General features: G+C 33.7%; 1 protein-coding gene across 3 annotated transcripts in view; it reads right to left on the reverse strand.

The window, feature by feature from the left end:
• Positions 1 to 21,307, reverse strand: part of khdrbs2 (KH domain containing, RNA binding, signal transduction associated 2) — a 153,885-nt gene that overhangs the window by 74,935 nt on the left and 57,643 nt on the right. For all 3 annotated transcript variants that reach the window (XR_003937590.1, XR_003937589.1, XM_030156875.1), the window contains exon 4: positions 8,131 to 8,277. Coding sequence is in view for 1 of the 3 variants with exons in the window: in XM_030156875.1 (XP_030012735.1) it covers positions 8,131 to 8,277 (147 nt within the window). In the remaining 2 variants the exon portion in view is untranslated. The remainder of the gene's footprint in view (positions 1 to 8,130; positions 8,278 to 21,307) is intronic.

Consider the following 21,307-nt stretch of genomic DNA (forward strand, 5'->3'; position numbering starts at 1 on the left):
CATCCATTTAAATGTGATGCATGGGATGTTTTGGGAAAAAAATCCTCTAAGATTAGGTTTTGGTACCGTATATCTTCAGACTTTGTTTAACCCTTTCATGTATACTGGTCACTACAGTGGACAGCTATTCTACATCTGTTCTCTTATATATTCATGGATTTTGTTGTTTTAGTTCCATATCATCCGACACAGTGAACGCTTTTGTATCATTCCATACATTGCAATTTATACCATTATTGTAACTTTGTTCTTGATAAACCTGATCTGCAGTGACATGTTTGAGTGTAAATCAAGTGCTTGTTATTGTTATTAGAACATATTATTATTATTATTATCTCCATGAAGTGAGTAGTGACTAGCATTAGAGTATGTTAAAATGTGAGAAAACATCAGATTAGCAGCATTAAAAATGTTTTTATTTCATAGTTTTCACATAATATATCAGTAAATACTAGGCCTGTAATGGTACACGAACTGAACCGAACCGTTTCGGTACACAGCCGTACCGAAACGGCACAGTATGATGAGAAAAAGAAAAAGGAACGAAAGACGCTGTTCGATGCGGAACTTTAAATCCGCACAAGTTCCACACGGACATATTGAAGGACGCGCACATCGAGCCGAGATACAAAATAGCAGCTGATATAAGGTAAAAAAAAAACAACAAATGAGATGTGACCCTGGAAGGACGGGACTGAAGACCCTCCACCATCAGTTCTGTTTGGGATCAGTTCAGGTCCCGGTGAAAGACAACGACAAAAGAGACGTTAAAAAGATGGACGCTGTTTGCCGCCCATGAACTATGGTAATTCTAAAACACTTACGCTTGCTCTGTCTCTCTCTCTCTCTCTCTGTCTCTCTCTCTCTCTCTCTCTCTCTCTCACGCACGCTGTATAACAGAGAAATAGAACCCATTGTTGGATGTTGAAATTATATAAAGTTTCACTTTCGTTCCACGCCAGCGTTTGTTACGTTAGTTATGAACCCCCCACCACCCGGCTCCGACCAAAAAACAAAAACAAAACAAAACATCCCCCCGACAAATCGCACCCTGCACGCACATACACACAGTGTCCTAAACAGTTTGTTATCTGTCCTAAAATAGATAATTTGGTTAATTTTTTGTTGTCAATATTGCTCTTCAGTTTGTTTAAAGAGAATACCAGTTTGTCCTCTTGTTAATGTTGCACTTCATGTGGAATTTTTTGGGTATTTTTATGCAGAATGTGAACTGATAGAACTGTGATTAGATTTTTGTTGTTTGTTCAAAACTACCTGTCAGGGAAAAGTGCAATACTAATGTTTAAAATACATTTAGTAATATTAATAATTCATTTTATTTTCTATTTGATTTATAGCAGCAGAATTATATTCCTGTTTTTCTATATTCAAATTTTTCAAAAAAATCCGGGAAAATTTTTCAAAAACTCATAAATGTATTAAAAGCATTTTGAGGGGTTTTCTTTCTTCCCGTACCGAACCGAAAAAAAAAACCGAACCGTGGCTTTCAAAACCGAAAACGTACCGAACCGAAAATTTTGTGTACCGTTACAGGCCTAGTAAATACATGTTTCTTTGCTTCAAAAAATTAAAAGCATAGTGACATTTTTGCAACTCCATGAAAAATGGTTTCATAACAAAAAAAAAAATTATATCGCATTGTTTTTTTCATGCCTAAAGATAAGTAAAAACTCAGGAAAAAAAAAAATCTTGATTAAGGTTCTCATAATTCATGCATGAAAGGGCTAAGTGCATAACACTACATGTTATATCACACATCTACATGTAACATGAAAGCTACAGTGTATGGTTTATTGACACTAGAGAAGTAGCACCTTTAGAGAAAGACTGTGAACAGTGAAAATTCTGGAGTGAAAATGTATGCAACACAACAGTATGTATTGTCCTGCATAATTTCCCACTGAATGATGTTCTTGTTCTCCCAAAACACATCCGACAAGCTGAGGCCCAGAAGCCACCACAGCTGTAACACCTGCTACTATATACACAGATGGATTATCTCCAAATCTATCACAGCAAGTTTCTTTGTGCTGTAGAGCTGGATATTCCTTCTGTGTTTTACAATTCTAAATGCACGGATCTTTACTTCATATCAGTGTGGATTTATGACGTATTTCTCTTACCTTCATTAAAATGCATGTTTCGATAACCCTGAGTACAGAGTAAAATTACGGTTCCCTTTCTTCACTGACAGTAAACTATCCATTTTGCACGCATATTACTTTGTATTCATTGTCAAAAATGTCACTTCACATGTTCTTTTAACCTTAATACTGATTGCGGCTCCTTTATTTCCACGGCAAAACTGACACAATACATTGTCAAAACACAATATCGCTAATAAGGCTCCAGATGACATGACAGATGCATTGCTACTTCGCTATGTAAGTGGTTTTAGTGTGGCTGTTAATGATCATTAGTTTTCACTGGAATAAAATGAATCAAATAATTGGATATATTGCATTAAATTAGAAAGAAAAAGCCTGGATTACCATTAATATCAGTCACATGTTTTATTTGACCTCGCTTGCTTTATGCAGAAAGGATAAATTACTGCTACATGATTTGTTAAAGTGTTTAAAACCTTCAGCTGCCAGAACCTTCCCTGTAGCAGTTTGGACAGAGATGAAGGCCACATGCTCCTCCAGCTGAGATCAGGATCACCTGTTCTGTTCCTCTGACTCTGTGCATGGAACAGTTCGCTGATTAGTTTCCTATTTACAGCCTGTGCCTTTTTTTCGGGAGCACAACTCGATGTTGACAGCGATTCTGTGATTACTTTTTGCTTCTTGGTAAATCTGTTTTTCTTAAATCGTCTCCTGTTTCAATATGAATGTCATTTTTTTAAAAACAGCTTCACAGCAGATGAAATCTCTGTTTACAAAATCATTAGTTTTCATATCAGATGAATGGAAGAGATTTTTATTTTTATCTGTTTTGTAACTGTGTAAGCGCAGTCAGAATTGTTTGTTAAATTATAGGTGCGGGACTTTAATTTTCTGAGTCAACACAAGTCGATGCGCATTAAAATTCATTTTATTTTGGAAGGAAATGTGGTACAATCAAATGTTTGACAATGTAGATGAAACAGTTTTAAAGGACAGATGAGGTTAACCCATAAAGACCCAGTGCTATTTGTATGATAGTTCCAAAAGGATTTTTTCTCTCTGTTTAACCTTTCTTAAATGATTTATTACCATTTATTACAGTAGTATCCTCTGTATTTTGCATTTTTTCAGTGAAAATCCTGCATTTTCCTATTCTTAATTCTCTGATCTTCTAAATGTTCATAAAAGCTCCGATTAAAGTAGAGGGTTATTACATCAGAAACAGAGAAAACTACAAAAAGGTGAATTTTTCAGCAAAGAAATCAATAATTGAACTTAAAACAGCTTCACAACAGACGAAATCTCTGTTTACAAAATCATTAGTTTTCATATCAGATGAATGGAAGAGATTTTTTATTTTATCTGTTTTGTAACTGTGTAAGCGCAGTCAGAATTGTTTGTTAAATTATAAGTGCAGGACTTTAATTTTCCGAGTCAACATGAGTCAATGTGCATTAAAATTCATTTTATTTTGGAAGAAGATGCAGCATAATCAAATGTTTGACAATATAGATGAAACAGTTTTAAAGGACAGATGAGGTTAACCCATAAAGACCCAGTGCTACTTCTATGATAGTTTCAAAATTACTTTTTCTATTTAACCTTTCTTAAATGATTTTTCACCATTTATTATAATATTATCCTCTGTATTTAGCATTTTTTTCAGTGAAAATCCTGCAGTTTCTTATTCTTAATTCTCTAATTTTGTAAATGTTCATAAAAACTCAGATTAAAGTAAAGGGTTATTCTATCAGAAACAGAGAAAACTGAAGAAAAAACGACTTTTTCAGCAAATATATCAATAACAACATAAAACAAGTGTCTCCATCCATTGTCATTGATCCAACTCCATGGGTTTTACTGGTGAATCAATGTTGTAGAAGATGACAGTGTTTTCTCGTTCACTACGGAGCCTCTGAACGTCCAAATGGGTCATATCTGATGACCAACTGCATTTTACACCAATTATTTACATGTATTGATAGAATTAGTGGATCAACAGGTAAACATTTTTGATCATTGGCAGATGTTTGGGTCTTTATGGGTTAAATAAGGAAGACATTTTTAAGATCTTTAGCTGTAATGTTATTTAATGTTACACATTGTGAGACATACCTGAGATCCTGATTAGGGGTGTAAGAAAATATCAGTTCCACAATATATCACAATGTTTCATTTCACAATACTGTATCAATATTAATAAGTACTGTGTCAACATTTTTAGGTATTTGTTCAAATGCAGACATGGCAAAGGTTCAGTTTTGTTTTTAATTTTTCTTTTTTGTTTATACTTTATTATTATTTAGCAATGTTTTGTTAAATAATGGTTACTTCAAGCATCCTAAAAGCACTTTTTACTAGAGATGTAACAATTACCGGTATAACGATAAACCGCGGTAAAATCACAGACGGTTAGTATTACCGTTTAAATTTTAATTATCATGATAACCGTGTTTGATTATCACACTTTTAGGGGAAAAAACGCCTATGTAAAGATCTGCTTTTATGTCAAATATTTGAGTATAGTTTTAATTTATTACAATTTTAATTTTCTATACCTAATATTTAGAACCAATATTCACTTTTAAAGTCTTTGAAAAGGTTCGTTAAGCATCTTTGTGTTATTTATGTAATAAAGTATATAAATTTTTCAAATCGGATTTTATATATTTTTTGTGTTTTCTGCCCTTTTATGTTTTTATGGTAGGTTAAAGTGAAAAAAATAATAAGCAGATGATATAGATGAAGTTGTGCTGAAAAAAACAGATCCCAAACATGAGTATTGTAAACATTTGTTTCTATAGTATATAAAGGCAAAATCAAAAGGACTGAAAAACGGACAAAATAGGCTCAGACCACTAAGGGTTAATATTTGAATGTTTCTGCAACAGAAAGTACATTGTGCCAATTATTTTATTTTATTTTATTTTTTTAATACAACTTGGTTAAATTACTTCAGTGTGTGTATTAGTGCTTTTTGAACATTTTGGGCACAATTTCCATAATATCGCGATAATAATGATAACCGTGATAATTTTGGTCACAGTAACCGTAATATAAAATTTTCATATCGTTACATCGCTACTTTTTACTGTGTGAGAGGTAAATGTTAGTTCCTTTGTTGGGATTGCACAGAAATAAGGTTATGACATTGGATGATTCAGGGACTGTACACTACACCTTCTATTTGAGCAGGATCTTAAACTGCAATGTCTCTGAAACATAATATAAGTTGTAAGTTCTACATTGGAAAGTTTTTTTTATCATTATTATTTTTTTTGATTGATTTATTTTGAATATGGAAATAATACAAGCTTCCTGATTGCTACTAATTGACTTCTTTGCACAAAATAATGTAGAAATGAAAATTCAAGGAAGCATAAAATAATAATACATACAAAAAGAAAAAGAAAAAAGTCATATAGCATTAGATCCTGTTCTGATCAAATAGAAATTTGTTTAGTATTTGTGCATATTTCTGGCGTAAAATAAATTTTTCCAGGATATAATCTTTTAAAAAAAGAAACAAAAGAAACAAAAAATATCGCCTTGTTAACAGTATTGTGATATATCGTGATGTATCGTATCATGGTCCTAGTGTTGTAATTTATATCGTATCGCCAGATTCTTGCCAATACACACCCTTAATCCTGATGTTATTTTGAGTTTAGTTTGTTGTCTGAGGCTAAATTTCACAAAATAAGTGGAAGATTGGTCACTGGAGCAGTGGATTTCCTAGTGGTTTGGCAGGGGGACGCGTTTCACACCAACCGGTTCAACACAAGCAAGTTCGCAGCATGGGAATAAATTCAGTCTGTCTTTTCCTTCTGAGCCAAGTCTCCCTCTTTACTTTCAACCTTTGACTTGCTGAGTTAAAAACAAACTGAAATTCATCCGCATAAACAAATTAACCCCATGCTGCTTTCAGGAAATATCACAATTACATAATGAGTCAGTGTTAATGTTACTATAAGGTTCTTAAACACACACTGATTATTAGCAAACAAACTTATTTCCATGCAACACTTCCGTTACACTTCTGATTGTCGTTTCAAATGAATGCGATGTCTCGAGGAGTGAATAGTACAGCATTAAAAAAGGTAAACAGCAGGACTCTACCTTCTCTTACCACACCGCCAGAGGCAGACAACATCTGTCACTATGGATACTGACAGATGCCTGGTGTGTTTTATGATGGGCTGCTTTTCTGCAAATCCATAATATCACAGAAACAGCAGGTAGGTGCCATAAAATAGATGATAAGGTCTTTATTTGATGTTTTATTTCAATGCTTTAGTGTGGATATATATTTTTAAAGATATTATATTTTCCCTGCTATAAAGGAAATAATAGTAGTCCTCTTTAAACTTCACTGAAGGTTAATATTCTGTCATTTTGTTCAATCTAATCATGAAGATGAAGCATAAGATAAATGTAGCAGAGGGTTAAATGTACTACCCGATGAAACAGCCTGGAAAGATGAATATCTGATTCCTGCATTTTAGTATTCAGTTCAGAGTAGCATTAAAAATGCATTGCGGAATTTTATTTTACTGCTATTAATGGAATAATTACCATTTCTGCAACCTGATCCTGATATCCTGATATTATATTCACAAAAGACACAGGCTGCTGTTTAGCGTGAACTCTTTGTGCTTATTGTACGTGTAAATCACTTCTAAAAGAACAATTTTACAGACAATCCAATGTGTACACCTACTACAAATTATGGAAAAAAAACATAATTTATGAATCCATTCCTCTTCTTTTCTCAGGGTGCTGCAGTGAAGCAGGTGAGAGGTGAGATGCTGCTAACCATACCAGAAGAGATTTTGTTTTTATTTAGTTTTTAATTCCCCAAAAACAAAACACAAAGGTCCTGCTGCTCTGAAAAGAACCCAAACAGTGCAGCTGACCCCTTCATAATTAGGCTGGAGTGGATCACACAGCGCAAAGTGCACCAGAGCCCAAACAGGGAGCACTCTATTGCAAATTAGGATTTCAGTCAAAATGTATGATTCGTACGCATCTATACGCCCAGTCCCCCCGAACATGTCCTTAGAGTAGGCGTAAGAGTGATTTTACGAATGTTTTAACATATGAGCATGTCAATTAGTTCAACATGTGCTCTGGATGCATGCAACATGGTACAGCGGGGACCAATTTATTTTGCGAGGGTCTATTTTTCATGCAAATTACTTCCCCCCAAAAGATAAATCTCGGCTGTGAACTGGAGTGAATGGCAGCTTCAGGACTATCATCTGCAGTTGCACAAGCCACCCATCCATTCTTTTTTTTTTTTTTTTTACATTACTGATGTAACAATAAATTTAAATAGGTAAGAGACTGCAAATTGGCAAACAAAATTTTGCTTTTACTTTCTAGGAAATGTTTTCTAACCTTTGCAGACTTTAAGCGACTCCCAATAATGTACCAAATGCGATGGGGGGGATATTTCTCCAAAAAGAAAAACAAATAAACAAACAAACAGAAAACTCACCCACAAATGTCAGAAACATATTTCTCAGCTTGCCCTTTTGACAACAGTCCTAAGTAATTACTTGTTTCGTATTTGGGAGGATATGAACAGTTCAGTGCTGCGGTATCATCCTTCTGGCCCAGTGAGCGGACGTGCTTGTAAAAACATTGATTTGTTATAGAAAGAAACATGAACTCTATAAAGTAGACTCATGCAGCACAATTCCTCTATTAGGCTTGTCACATTTGCAAAGCTTGATTAATATTTACAGCTTAGACTCAGCAAGAGTACACAACATGCACATTAATTATTGCTAAGTTCTTCAGGCTATAAGTTGCTGGAGTCTTCCGAGTTCTTCCATACTGCACTTTAATTGCTGAATACATTATATTTTCTTTGTAAGTGAGGGTCTGTAGTACAGGGCAGTGAGCGTGATGCAGAGAAAAAAAAAAAAAGCGCATTGATGTTACACTACATGAATTAAGAGGTGGAGGACAGCATGAAGTGAAATAAAGCACTTACTGGAACTAGGAATTTTTTAATCTCCTCCAAGGCGTGGCTCATGCGGGAATAAGCTTCCCCAGGTGGAGCGAAGACTTCAATTAAAACGTGAAGATCATTACTCAAATGGGCGTATTTGGCCTCTCCGCTTTTCCTCAATTCTTCCTCCTGTGAATAAAAGAGAACAGGTAAAAAATATCGACCTTAACAGAATACTCAGACTTGGATTTAATATCACAGCTGTTTATTAATTTATGTTAAAGTGGGGGTATATGTAATATTTCTACTTTAAAATATTTTAAAAATGACCTAAACTTATTGTTAGAGTATTTAGAATAAAGAGCTCTGAAGTTGTACCCAAGACACCGACGTTTTCGATTGTACAGATTTGAACTAAATATATTCACATCGACAGGTCAGAGGAGTATGTAACCACTAGAGGGAGTAGTGAGTCACTGTGATGGTGTTCCATGGTTAGGGATGGAATTGATAAGAATTTAGCAATTCTGATTATCAATTTTGCTTATTGATCCGATTCTCTTATCAATTCTCAATGGGTGAGGGAATAAAAAAGAGTACAAACGGGTTTGTTTGCATTAACTGTCTTTTATATTTCCATCTCTGCACAGAAATATCACATGTACAGTATGTACAAATAATAATAATAACAGATGACGCCGGGCCCAGTTTGGGGGGTGGGGGGTAGGGGGAGTCACACCATACGACCGTACAAAGTGAAAGTGAAACTTCAGACGCTTTACTAATTCTTCTATGTCTCCTGCTGTTGTGCACCTCATTTTCCTTTTCCATACCTTCAGAATCTTTTATTTGAGGGGGCAGGGTGATATGCCGCATTTCCACTACGTGGAACCAGCTCGGCTCAGCTCAGCTCAGCTCGGCTCGACTCGGTATTCCTGGAGACCGTTTCCATTACAGAATATTACTGACTTTACAGTACCTGGATGTCATAGCGACGCGGCGCGTTATTTCCGCGTCGTCTGCTCAGACAGTTACTGAAAACTCGCTCGTTGCGTGTTGTCTCATCTGAATTTTTACGTCGGCCACCAAAGACTGAATCTCCTCAACCGACCATGGTGTAGTTTTGGGCTGTTATCATGTGGATTAACGTACCGCTATATTTACTGTCAACTTCCACATCTGTTTTATGTAAAACGGCCGGTCACAGAAACGACTGTCTGACCAATCAGTGGTCTGCAGTGTTTATCCGTCACCGTTTAGTACTGCTTGGAACCTCGACGGAGGTGATACCAAAAAACTAGTACCGGGTACCAGATTCCAGGTGCTTCTTCGTAATGGAAACGCAGAAAGGCCAAGTCGAGCCAGTACCACGCAGTGGAAACACGGCATTAGTTACCCCCCTAGAACTGGACCCAGATGACGCCCTGGTGTTCACTCTGCTGCTAGAGTCATAAGCGTCACTAAGTAGCATATCACCACATGATACTCCTGCAAATGAATCACATGCTGTGTGGACAAATGTTTTAGCAAATTGGAGTGATTTCCCACTTTTGAAAAAATGGAAGCTTTGTGAGTGTTCCAAGTGGACCTGGTGTCATCTTTTCGTGTCTCGACGCTATGTTAACTAAGTTCTAAACCAAAACAATGCAGCGTACATGTGACACCATCGCACATGTGCAACAAAGGCAGAATCGATAAGCAGAATCGTTAAGTAGGCAGGCAAACGATTCCAAGGAATTGAGCAACTGAGAACCGGTTCTCAAAAAGAACCAGTTCTCGATTCCCATCTCTAGGCTCTGTGGATTAGATTTCTACTGCACATTTATTTTGAAGTGTGTTTGGTGTAGGGACGTAAACAATGGATTTCTGTGTCGTCATCTGACATCTAAGCTAACTTAAGCATTCTTCATTTTCTATGAATTCTTCATGCGCAGTCTGAAACATTAAAGATTCATTTACCTGAACTTCCAGTAATATTTCTGATTTTCTACTGTAAGTTAAGGTGTAAAAAATTAATTTCTTCTATAAGTCACCATAAAGATGTCTGACTTTGAGGCTTTTAACCATCAGGCATCCTCCATCATGCCATTCCTACTCATGATGAAGAAAAATAATACCACAGGGCTTTAACCAAAGGGTCATAAGGTGACGAGATGTCAAATTTTAAAGAAAGTGACAAAGTGATGACTAGAAGCACTGTTGTTGTTTTCACCACTGTACACTGCTATAAATGGAAATGAAAAGAATGGAGTTTGATGCTGAAATCACAGCATTTCTTCAGTTTAACCCTTTCATGCATACTGGTCACTACAGTGGACAGCTATTCTTCTCGTTAAATTCATGGGTTTTGTTGTTTTAGTTTTATATCATCCAACACAGTGGACACTTCTGCATCATCCCATACACTGCAATTCACATCATTACTGTAACTTTGCTTTTCTTGATAAACTTGATCTGCAGTAATATGTTTCAGTGTAAATCATTTGTTAATTGTTATTGGACTGTAATTAAAAGTTTTCTTGAGCAAAAAGTTGTTTTTTTTGCATTTCCTTTCTTTGAAGTGAGTAATAACTAGTATTAGAGTATGTTAAAATGTGACAAAATGTCAGATTAACTCTATGAAAAAGTGTTATTATTTCATAGTTTTCACACAGTTTATCACTTTCTGATGATGGGTTTTAAATACATGTTTCTTTGCTTCAAAAATTAAATGCATGGTGTTCTGCTGAGTGGACATTTTTGTAACTCCATGAAAAATAGGTTCAGAAGAAAAAAAAAAAAATTCAATTGCATTGTTTTTTCATGCCTAAATAGGAATAAAAAGTCAGGAAACAAAATCTCAACTAAGTTTCATAATCTCATAATTCAGGCATGAAACGGTTAAGTAAGTTTCATTATGAAGCTAATAAAGGTATAAAATAATTATGCGATGTCATTATCTTTTCTAAATTTGCAGTTAGTTCTGATCTTGTTTGAATGATTCCAAACAGATCTTTAGTGCAGCTATTGACACGACAAACCCTACAGAAAACTGAGGTGATTTGTGGATTTACTGTGGCTCTAAAAGCAGAGCTAAGCTAACAGAGCTGATAGTTTACATTAAACACCTGACACAGCACATGAAGATTATTAGGTCAGGTTTATTCATATAGCCCATTTAAAACAACATAAAGTGACCAAAGTGCTGTACAAATCTGCAGATACAAATGCAGGATAAGCTAAAACTAGTAAAATAAGAATAAATACAAGATACATTAAAACTGATAAAACACAGTAATCGGATAAATAGCACCTAAAACTCAACCAGAAAATAAAACACATAAAACACTTGTATTAAAAGCCAGTGCATATAGGTTTATAATGTTTATAAGGCATAGCGTTATTCTGAACAACTGTCAAAATAGAGCTCCAAATTTTTGCTCGAAGAAGAAAACTTGGTGATGTGTGCAAATGATGAGCTTCATATTTTATTCAGTGAGTGATGCAGTCTGTAGATACATAGCATTGGTGGTTTTGATAAACAACTCCATTGGAATATCAATACTACATGTACGGATGTAACGATATGAAAATTTCATATCAGTTACTGTGACCAAAATGATCACGGTTATCATTATTATCACAGTATTGTTGAAATTGTGCTCAAAATGTTCAAAAAGTACTAATACACACACTGAAATAATTTAACCAAATTGTATTTTGAAAAACAAAAAAAAAAAAAAAAAGCAAAAAAACCCCAAAATAATACATACAATGCACTTTCTGTTGCGGAAACATTCAAGTCTTAACCCTTAGTGGTCTGAGTCTATTTTGTCTGTTTTTCAGTACTTTTGATTTTGCCTTTATATACTATTTACAGAAATGTTGACTAGACCCATGTTTGGTATCTTTTTTTTCAGCACAACTTCATCTATCTCATCTGTCTATTATTTTTTCACTTTAACCTACTATAAAAACTAGGGCTGCACGATTTTGGCAAAAAAAAAAAAAAAAAAATCCCGATTTTTTTCATCTAAAAACTCGATTTTCGATTTCGATTTTTGGGTAAAACTACAAAAGACAACAGAAGTCAGCATGTCGTTTTCGTGAGCAGCCCACAATGCAAGGCACTGCTCTGACCTCAAATCTGTGATGGTATCACGTGATGAACCCACCGAAGTTTATTTGTTCCTAATTAAATCTTTATTGAATGAAGTAGAGTATATGAATATAATGAAGTAGAGTATACAAACAATGTATACAAGAAAATAACATAAGTTTGCCAGAGGGAATACACTATAATACAATGTCCAAATCAGAGCAAATACTTATGTTTTTTACAGCCTTTTTGTTTCCAGATTTATCTAACAGCTATAAAAAAAAGTTCAACATCTTTCAAAAAATAAATAATATTTGGTTTTGAGTTACAGAACTTACATTTGTGAATGAAAAATTTAGCAAGAGGACTAAATTATTTATTTTTTTCTTTTTTCTTTTTTTTCTTTTTGGGGTATCTGGCCCACAGAAGTGATACCAATGTAAGTCAGTGACAGGCATCTGTCATGTGTGCGTGGACCACGGAATATGAGTGATCCCCAGACTTCTGTGACAGACCGCTGTCACTGATAGGAGGAGGAGCCTACGGTTGCCCGTAAGTGTGTGGCCCGGAGGCACAAGACAGATGAAATCGATTTTACGATTTCCCTTTTTTAAAAATCGTCCAAATTAAAAAATCCGATTTCAATTTAAAATCGATTAATCGTGCAGCCCTAATAAAAACATAAAAGGCCAGAAAACAAAAAAAATATCTACAGGGTGGGGAAGCAAAATTTACAATGAACATTTAGTTGTTTTTTCTCAGCAGGCACTATGTCAGTTGTTTTGAAACCAAACACATATTGATGTCATAATCATACCTAACACTATTATCCATACCTTTTCAGAAACTTTTGCCCATATGAGTAATCAGGAAAGCAAACGTCAAAGAGTGTGTGATTTACTGAATGCACTCGTCACACCAAAGGAGATTTCAAAAATAGTTGGAGTGTCCATAAAGACTGTTTATAATGGAAAGAAGAGAATGACTATGAGCAAAACTATTACGAGAAAGTCTGGAAGATACTATTAAAGAAGAATGGGAGAAGTTGTCACCCGAATATTTGAGGAACACTTGCGCAAGTTTCAGGAAGCGTGTGAAGGCAGTTATTGAGAAAGAAGGAGGACACATAGAATAAAAACATTTTCTATTATGTCAGTTTTCTTGTGGCAAATAAATTCTCATGACTTTCAGTAAACTAATTGGTCATACACTGTCTTTCAATCCCTGCCTCAAAATATTGTAAATTTTGCTTCCCCACCCTGTATATATATATATATATATATATATATATATATATATATATATATATATATATATATATATATATATAATCCAATTTGAAAAATGTATATAATTTAGTGCATAAATAACACACAGATGCTTAATGAACCTTTTCAAAGACTTTAAAAGTGAATATTGGTTCCAAATATTAGGTTTATAAAATCAAAATTGTAATAAATTAAAACTATACTCAAATATTTGACATAAAAGCACATCTTGACATTGGTGTTTTCTCCAGAAAAGTGCGATAATCAAACACGGTTATCATGATAATTAAATTTAAACGGTAATACTAACCGTTGGCAATTTTACCGCAATTTATCGTCATACCGGTAATCATTACATCCCTAATTACATGTAACCCCTTTAACCATTACATCACTTACTGTGTTGGATTAACACATGGAAGTAAAACCAGTGGAAAGATGCATTTAAAAAAAGCATGTAATTGCCATTTTCATTAACAAGACTCTCATTAGATTCAAATAAAGGTCACCACTTTGAACATTTACATTCTGCCTTTTCCTACCTCTACATTCCGAGAATAAAAAGGTTTTGATGTGAATTCTTTTTAATCTGTTTGCCTTGTCTGTGTCTGCATCCTACGTTGATTTAGTTTGAAGGTAAAGAGACACTTGAGCATTCAACACATTCATCACCAGGAAAACACTTATAAGACGTACAAAACATTTTGGAATAACACATCCTTTTCTTCCTTTGGGTTTGGAATAACTACACAATGATTACTGCTCATCTGACAACCACAAAAAAAAAATAATAATAATAATAACAGTCTGGAGAGTACGACCTTAGTCACAGATTCTGGCACCAGTGATGCTAGTAGTGAATGATTTTCTGATTGAAATTGCATTCTGTGATTTGTTGATGTTGTGGAAAAAGCGCAACGGGCTCTGCTCCTGGAAATATTGAAATAGATAGCGATCTTTCGACCCAGTCATGTTATACAGTCAGATGATGGCTGCTTTTTACCAAATGGACGTGAGGATCCTTGAATAAAATGATGGACAAAATGACAATACTTCACAAGTCATGAAAAAAAGGGACACCTAAAAGTCAAAACCTGAAGGTAACATCTGTCACACCTATATAAATGTTTATCAGCAGTATATAAATCTCATACAGACTGCAAACTCCAAGGCTCTGCGAACATACCTTTAACTTCAGACAGTCACAACAGAAGAAAGCAAACAGTAAGAAATGTTAGTGGGTAAACAGAGGGAATATACAGAAATGAAGAAACAGATACTATATAGAGAAGCATATGGGTCGGGTACTGAGTGCGAACCCATCTCTCATCTGTTGTTTATACGGAAATATTGATTACTTCTTTTAATGCATTCCAAAATAGGCTACTTTACATTCAAGTCTAGTTTATATGTCTCCTCAGATCTTTAGTACATTATGACTTTTTTTTTTGTGGTTCAGATTTTGAATAATTTTGAGCAGTACTTACACAGAAATACCGTTTTTTACTGAATGCAAAAGTTTCATTTTCAGTCAGTGTTATTGAGAACAAATATCTAATTAAGTCGCAGTTACACGTCCAAACATTTCGTTAAATGGGTTACATGGAACAAAACTGAATGCCTCCCTTTGGGAGATTTCTGAAAAATGCTATTAAAGAAAATAACCTGGGACCCTAGAACTACTTTTGTGGCAACTTCCTAATGAATTTTTCTCTACATTTTAACCTTTTTTTCGTGATATATTGACATTTATTATGATATTATCCTCTACACTTTGAATTTTTCAGTGAAAATCAGGTATTTCCTATATTTGATTTCCTGACCATGTAATTGTTCATACAACCTCAGAGTTAATAAGGTAAGGTAAGGTAAGGTAAGGTAAGGTAAGGTAAGGTAAGGTAAGGTAAGGTAAGGTAAGATAAAGTAAGATAAGGTAAGATAAGATAAGATAAGATAAGATAAGATAAGATAAGGTTAAATAAGCTAAAGTAAGCTAAGCTAAGATAAAGTAAGATAAGATAAGATATGGTAAAGTAAGCTAAAGTAAGCTAAGCTAAGCTAAGCTAAGATAAGATAAGATAAGATAAAATAAGGCAAAGTAAGATAAAATAAGATAAGATAAACTAAGGTAACCTAAGCTAAGATAAGCTAAGATAAGATAAAATAAGATAAAATAAAATAAGGCAAAATAAGATAAACTAAGGTAACCTAAGCTAAGATAAGTTAAGATAAGATAAAGTAAGATAAGATAAGCTAAAGTAAGCTAATCTAAGATAAGTTAAGTTAAGACAAGATAAGATAAGGTAAAGTAAGCTAAAGTAAGCTAACCTAAGATATGTTAAGTTAAGTTAAGATGATAAAAGATAAGGCAAGGTAAGATAAAATAAGATAAGATAAGATGAGATGAAGTTAGATAAGATAAGGTAAAGTAAGCTAACCTAAGCTAAGATAAGTTAAGATAAGATAAGATGGGATAAAGTAAGATAAGATAAGGTAAAGTAAGCTAACCTAAGCTAAGTTAAGATAAGATAAGATGGGATAAAGTAAGATAAGATAAGGTAAAGTAAGCTAACCTAAGCTAAGATAAGTTAAGATAAGATAAGATGGGATAAAGTAAGATAAGATAAGGTAAAGTAAGCTAACCTAAGCTAAGATAAGTTAAGATAAAATGAGATAAAGTAAGATAAGGTAAAGTAAGCTAAAGTAAGTTAACCTAAGCTAAGCTAAGATAAGATAAGATGTAAAATTGTATTCCCACTGAGGGGAAATCTCACAGTTTAACAGCAGCAACATACAACAAGCAAGTGCAGAAAAAAAACTGGTTGAAAAAGAAATAAATAAGTGAAAAAAAGTGAAAATGAAAAATATAAAGAGAAAAATTTGATATTTATATAAATATCTATATAAACATAGAATTTTAATTAAAAATGTAATACTGTTTACATGTTTACATAATCATGGCTGCACATGTACATGGTGTGAAATGGAGGATGGGGAGTTAAAGGTTATTATATCAAAACAGAGAAAATAGAGAAAAAAGATTTTCAGCCAAGTACATGAACTAAACATTTAAACAAAGCATCTACTGTCATTTGTCAAACTACATAGATTTTTACGGTGAATCAATGTTGCAGAAATGAAGGTGTTTCCATGTTCACTACGGAGCCTCTGAACATCCAAAAACTGCCATATCTAAAGCCAAAGAAGAGCTAAGAAACTGTATTTCAACTGAATTATTTACAGATGTTGGTAGGATTAGAGGTTCAAAAGTTATTAAACATTTTCGGTTGTATATGCTTTTGATCGCCAGTGGCTGTTTACGTCTAAGAGGGTTATTAAGTTTGACCGTATGCAGGATAGGACGGCTCATGAGGGGCTGCTGCATCTACACAGCTTCCATTCATTTAATTTCTGTTTGCAGTCAGCCTGTAACTGCTGTTTTCTGATAGTTTGAGTTCACATCGCCTCTCAGTTGCCAGTCAGCCATTGCATTGCTCGTTGCCCTGCTGTGCTGTGACCAGCCGAGAAGAAGAGCAACTGTCAACGCTAAATTTTCAACAATATTTTTCTCATGAAATTAAAAAAAAGTTGATGCCAGGATGAAACATTTGTTAAAATTGTGACAAAAATGGCATCACGTGTATTTTTATTAAAACAGTTAAGTAGATAGATGAGCTAACTAACCTACCACTATTGCCCTTAACCCTTTCATGCATGAATTATGAGAACCTTAGTCAATATTTTTTTCTTAGGTGTTTTTATTCCTCTTTAGGCATGAAAAAAACAATGCAAATGATTTTTTTTTTTTATGAACCTATTTTCGTGGAGTTACTAAAATGTCCACTCAGCTGGACAGCATGCATTTAATTTTTGAAGCAAAGAAACATGTATTTAAAACTCATCATCAGAAAGTGATATACTGTGTGAAAACTATGAAATAATAAAATTTTTAATGCCGCTAATTACTAAATCGCTAATGTTTTCCCACATTTTATCATACTCTAATATTAGTTATTACTCATTTCATGGAGATAATATCCTCCTGAGACCCAGGAATTTGACAATTTTAGCTTTTTTACATTAAAAAATTGGCTTGATTGGAAACTGCATAATGCAACAGTTTTTTCAGATACATTTTTAAAATAATTTTTATTGATTGATTGATTTTTTAACAGAATGTCCTTTGTAATGCACAACATTTTTTAAGTAAAACTGTCAAACTTTTGTCCCCAACAGAGGACAAAATGCATTGCTGGGTCTCAGGAGGATATGAAAAAAAAAACAACTTTTTGTTTCAGAAAACTGTTAATTACAGTCTAATAACAATTAGCAACCGATTTACACTAAAACATGTTACTGCAGATCAGGTTTATCATGAGCAGCAAAGTTCCAATAATTGTATGAACTGCAGCATTTGGGAGGATGCATAAGCGTCCACTGTGTTGGCTGATATGCAAGTAAAACAACAAAACCCATGAATCTACAAGAGAACAGCTGTAGAATAACTGTGCACTGCAGTGACCTCCAGTGAAAGGATTAAAGTGACTAATTTTGTTTTCAAACACATTCCTCTTTTTATTCTTATTTATACACATCTTTGACCAGGTACAATGAGCCCCAGTTACACATTATCTATCAAGAATAAATCACAGTCACAATCATTTCATGAGATTTATGTCAGTTTTATTCATAACGATGTACTAATCTTTTCATAATTTACAGTTATAACAATGATCGCATTTAGAATTAAATACATTACATTCCTCTTTACAATATGAGGTTAAGAAGCTGAATGTTCAGACACAAGGCAAAATAAAGGTTAAGAGTCTCTAAAAAGGTACGTTTTAACCCTTTCATGCATAGTGGTCACTCCAGTGGACAGTTCTTCTACAGCTGTTCTTTTATATATTGATGGATTTTGTTGTTTTAGTTCCATATCAGCCAACACAGCGGACTCTTATGCATCATCCAAAACACTGTAATTCATACAATTACTTTAACATTGCTGTTCTTGATAAACCTGATCTGCAGTAACATGTTTGAGTGTGAATTAATTGCTAATTGTAACTAGATAGTAATTAACAGTTTTTGAAAACAAAAAGTTTTTTTTTTTTGGCATATCCTCCTGAGACCCAGTAATGAATTTTTGTCCTCTGTAGGGGACAAATGTTTGACAGTTTAACTTAAAAAATACTGTCCACTACAAAGGACATTCCATTAAAAAAATCAATCAATAAATAAAAATAATTTTTAAAATGTATCTAAAAAAAACCTGTTGCATAATGCAGTTTCCAATCAAAACAAATTTTTAATGTAAAAGAGCTAAAATTGGCAATTTCCTGGGTCTCAGGAGGATATTATCTCCATGAAATGAGTAATAACTAGTATTTGAGTAGGATAAAACGTGACAAAACATCAGATTAATGGCATTAAAAATGTTTTTGTTTCATAGTTTTCACACAGTATATCACTTTCTGATGATGAGTTTTAAATACATGTTTCTTTGCCTCAAAAATTAAATGCATGGTGTCCAGCTGAGTGGACATTTTTGTAACTCCATGGAAAATACGTTCATAAAAAAAATTCAATTGCATTGCTTTTTTTCATGCCTAAAGAGGAATAAAAACACTCAAGAAAAAATATTGACTAAGGTTCTCATAATTCATGCATGAAAGGGTTAAAAAAAAGTTGAAGCTGCTGCTGTTATAAAAGTCAGAACCTGCTGACCTTCTAGTTCTAACTCAGACCCAGAGGATTTACCTGAGACTGAAGGTCGGCTTTAAGGCCACAGAAGTTATGTAATTTAGTTTGGGGTCAGCTGGTGATGCTTTAACTGAGTCTATTAAACTGATAAATCAAACCTGTGTTGAACAAATAATCCAAAGTGAAACTTGAACTGAAGTTGTCTGCTTGTTTTGCTCATTCACACTGCAGAACAACAGTTGGTTTTTAAGTAAATATAGAACATTATCTGAATAAGTAAAAATCTAGTTATAATATAGAAGAAGGCATAAAATAAGATATAAATGTAATAAATTAATTAATACAGACTGTCATGATTAGTAGATATTATCACATTTATTAATGATTGTATTAGTAGTAAATATTTAAACTGCATATAAATATTATAGTTTATGTAAAAAAAAGTTTGATTGTGTGTAAGGTGACTAAAAAAAGTGTATGTGAATGGTTTGTATGGATGCTTTGTGTTATTGTAAAAATATACAGAAAAAAAAGTGTGTTAACAAAGCAAAGGAAGCGGAATTAGTTTGTAAAAAGGGGGTGGGAGTCTACCAGTTGTACTTTTTTCCACTCTTTATCGAGTGCTGAAAAATTTGGTTTGACCATGTTGTATGGTTCTATGTTATCTGATGATTCTATGTGCTCAAAATAAAACTAAACTAACCAAACAAAAAGTGCTTTACTTAACCCATAAAGACCTAGAGGTACTTTTGTGACACTTCCCAAATGTAATTTTCTCTATTTTAACCTTTCTTAAGCGATTTATCACCATTTATTCTAATATTATCCTCTGTATGTAGCTTTTTTCAGTGAAAATCAGGTATTTGACAATATATAATTTACTGATCGTGTAGATCAGGGGTGTCAAACTCATTTTAGTTCAGGGGCCACATTCAGCCTAATATGATCTAAATTGGGCCGGATCAGTAAAATAATACAAATAATAGGTTAAAAACTTATAAATAATGTCAACACTAATGCTTTCTCTATGTTTTTGAGTGAAAAAAGTAAAATTCCGTAATGAAAATGTTTACATCTACGAACTGTACTCGAACATAACATGAACAAATATGAACAACCTGAAAAATCTAAAGAAAAATAAATGCAATGTTAACAATGTTACACTTCAGTTTATTATTAATACATGTGCATCACAACTTACAGATCACAGTGGATCTACAAATACACAAAATATTTAGTAACAGGCAGAATATTGGTACAATTCTACATGCATCTCTTAAAAAAGTTTATATTGTTCATATTTGTTCACATTTTTTGTAAAAGGCTAGTTTGTAAATATAAACATTTTTGTGCAATTTTACTTTTTTTACACAAAAAAAGACAAAAAGTTGCATTTTTCATTATTTATAGGTTGTTATGATGGTATTTTACTGGTCTGACCCACTTCAGATTGAACTGACCTAAAATGATTTTCACATCATTGATTGTTAATATCTTCATTATAATTTTTGCATTTCACAAATTCATCTGAGGGGCCAGATTGGACCCTTTGGTTGGCCAGTTTTGGCCCCCGGGCTGCATGTTTGACATCTGTGATGTAGATGATCATAAAAAACTAAAATTAAAGTTGAGGGTTATTGTATCAAAAACAGAGAAAACTACAGAAAAACTGAGTTTTTCAACAAAATCTATCATTAACAACATCAACTCAATGTGTCCATTCACTGTCATTGATCCAACTCCATGGGTTTTACTGGTGAATCAATGTTGTAGAAGATGATGGTGTTTCCATGTTCACTACAGAGCCTCTGAACGTCCATGAATTGATGACAAACTATTTTACACCAAATATTTACATGTATTGATAGGATTAATGGATCAACAAGTATTAAACGTATGAGACCAGTAGATGGTTTTGGTCATCAGTAGCTGTTTGGGTCTTTATGGGTTAATGCAGGGGCGTCAAACTCATTTTAGTTCAGGGGCCACATTCAGCCCAATTTGATCTCCAGTGGGCCGGACCAGTAAAATATTAACAGTGAAAAAAGTAAAATTATATTATGATCAGGTTTACATCTACAAAGTTTCCTTAAAAATCTGAATAACATGAACAACTTGAATTGTCTTAAGAAAAACAAGTGCAATTTTAACAATATTATACCTCGGTTTA

The sequence above is a fragment of the Sphaeramia orbicularis genome, chromosome 15 (genome assembly GCF_902148855.1).
Source record: "Sphaeramia orbicularis chromosome 15, fSphaOr1.1, whole genome shotgun sequence".
NCBI classification, from domain to species: Eukaryota; Metazoa; Chordata; class Actinopteri; order Kurtiformes; family Apogonidae; genus Sphaeramia; species Sphaeramia orbicularis.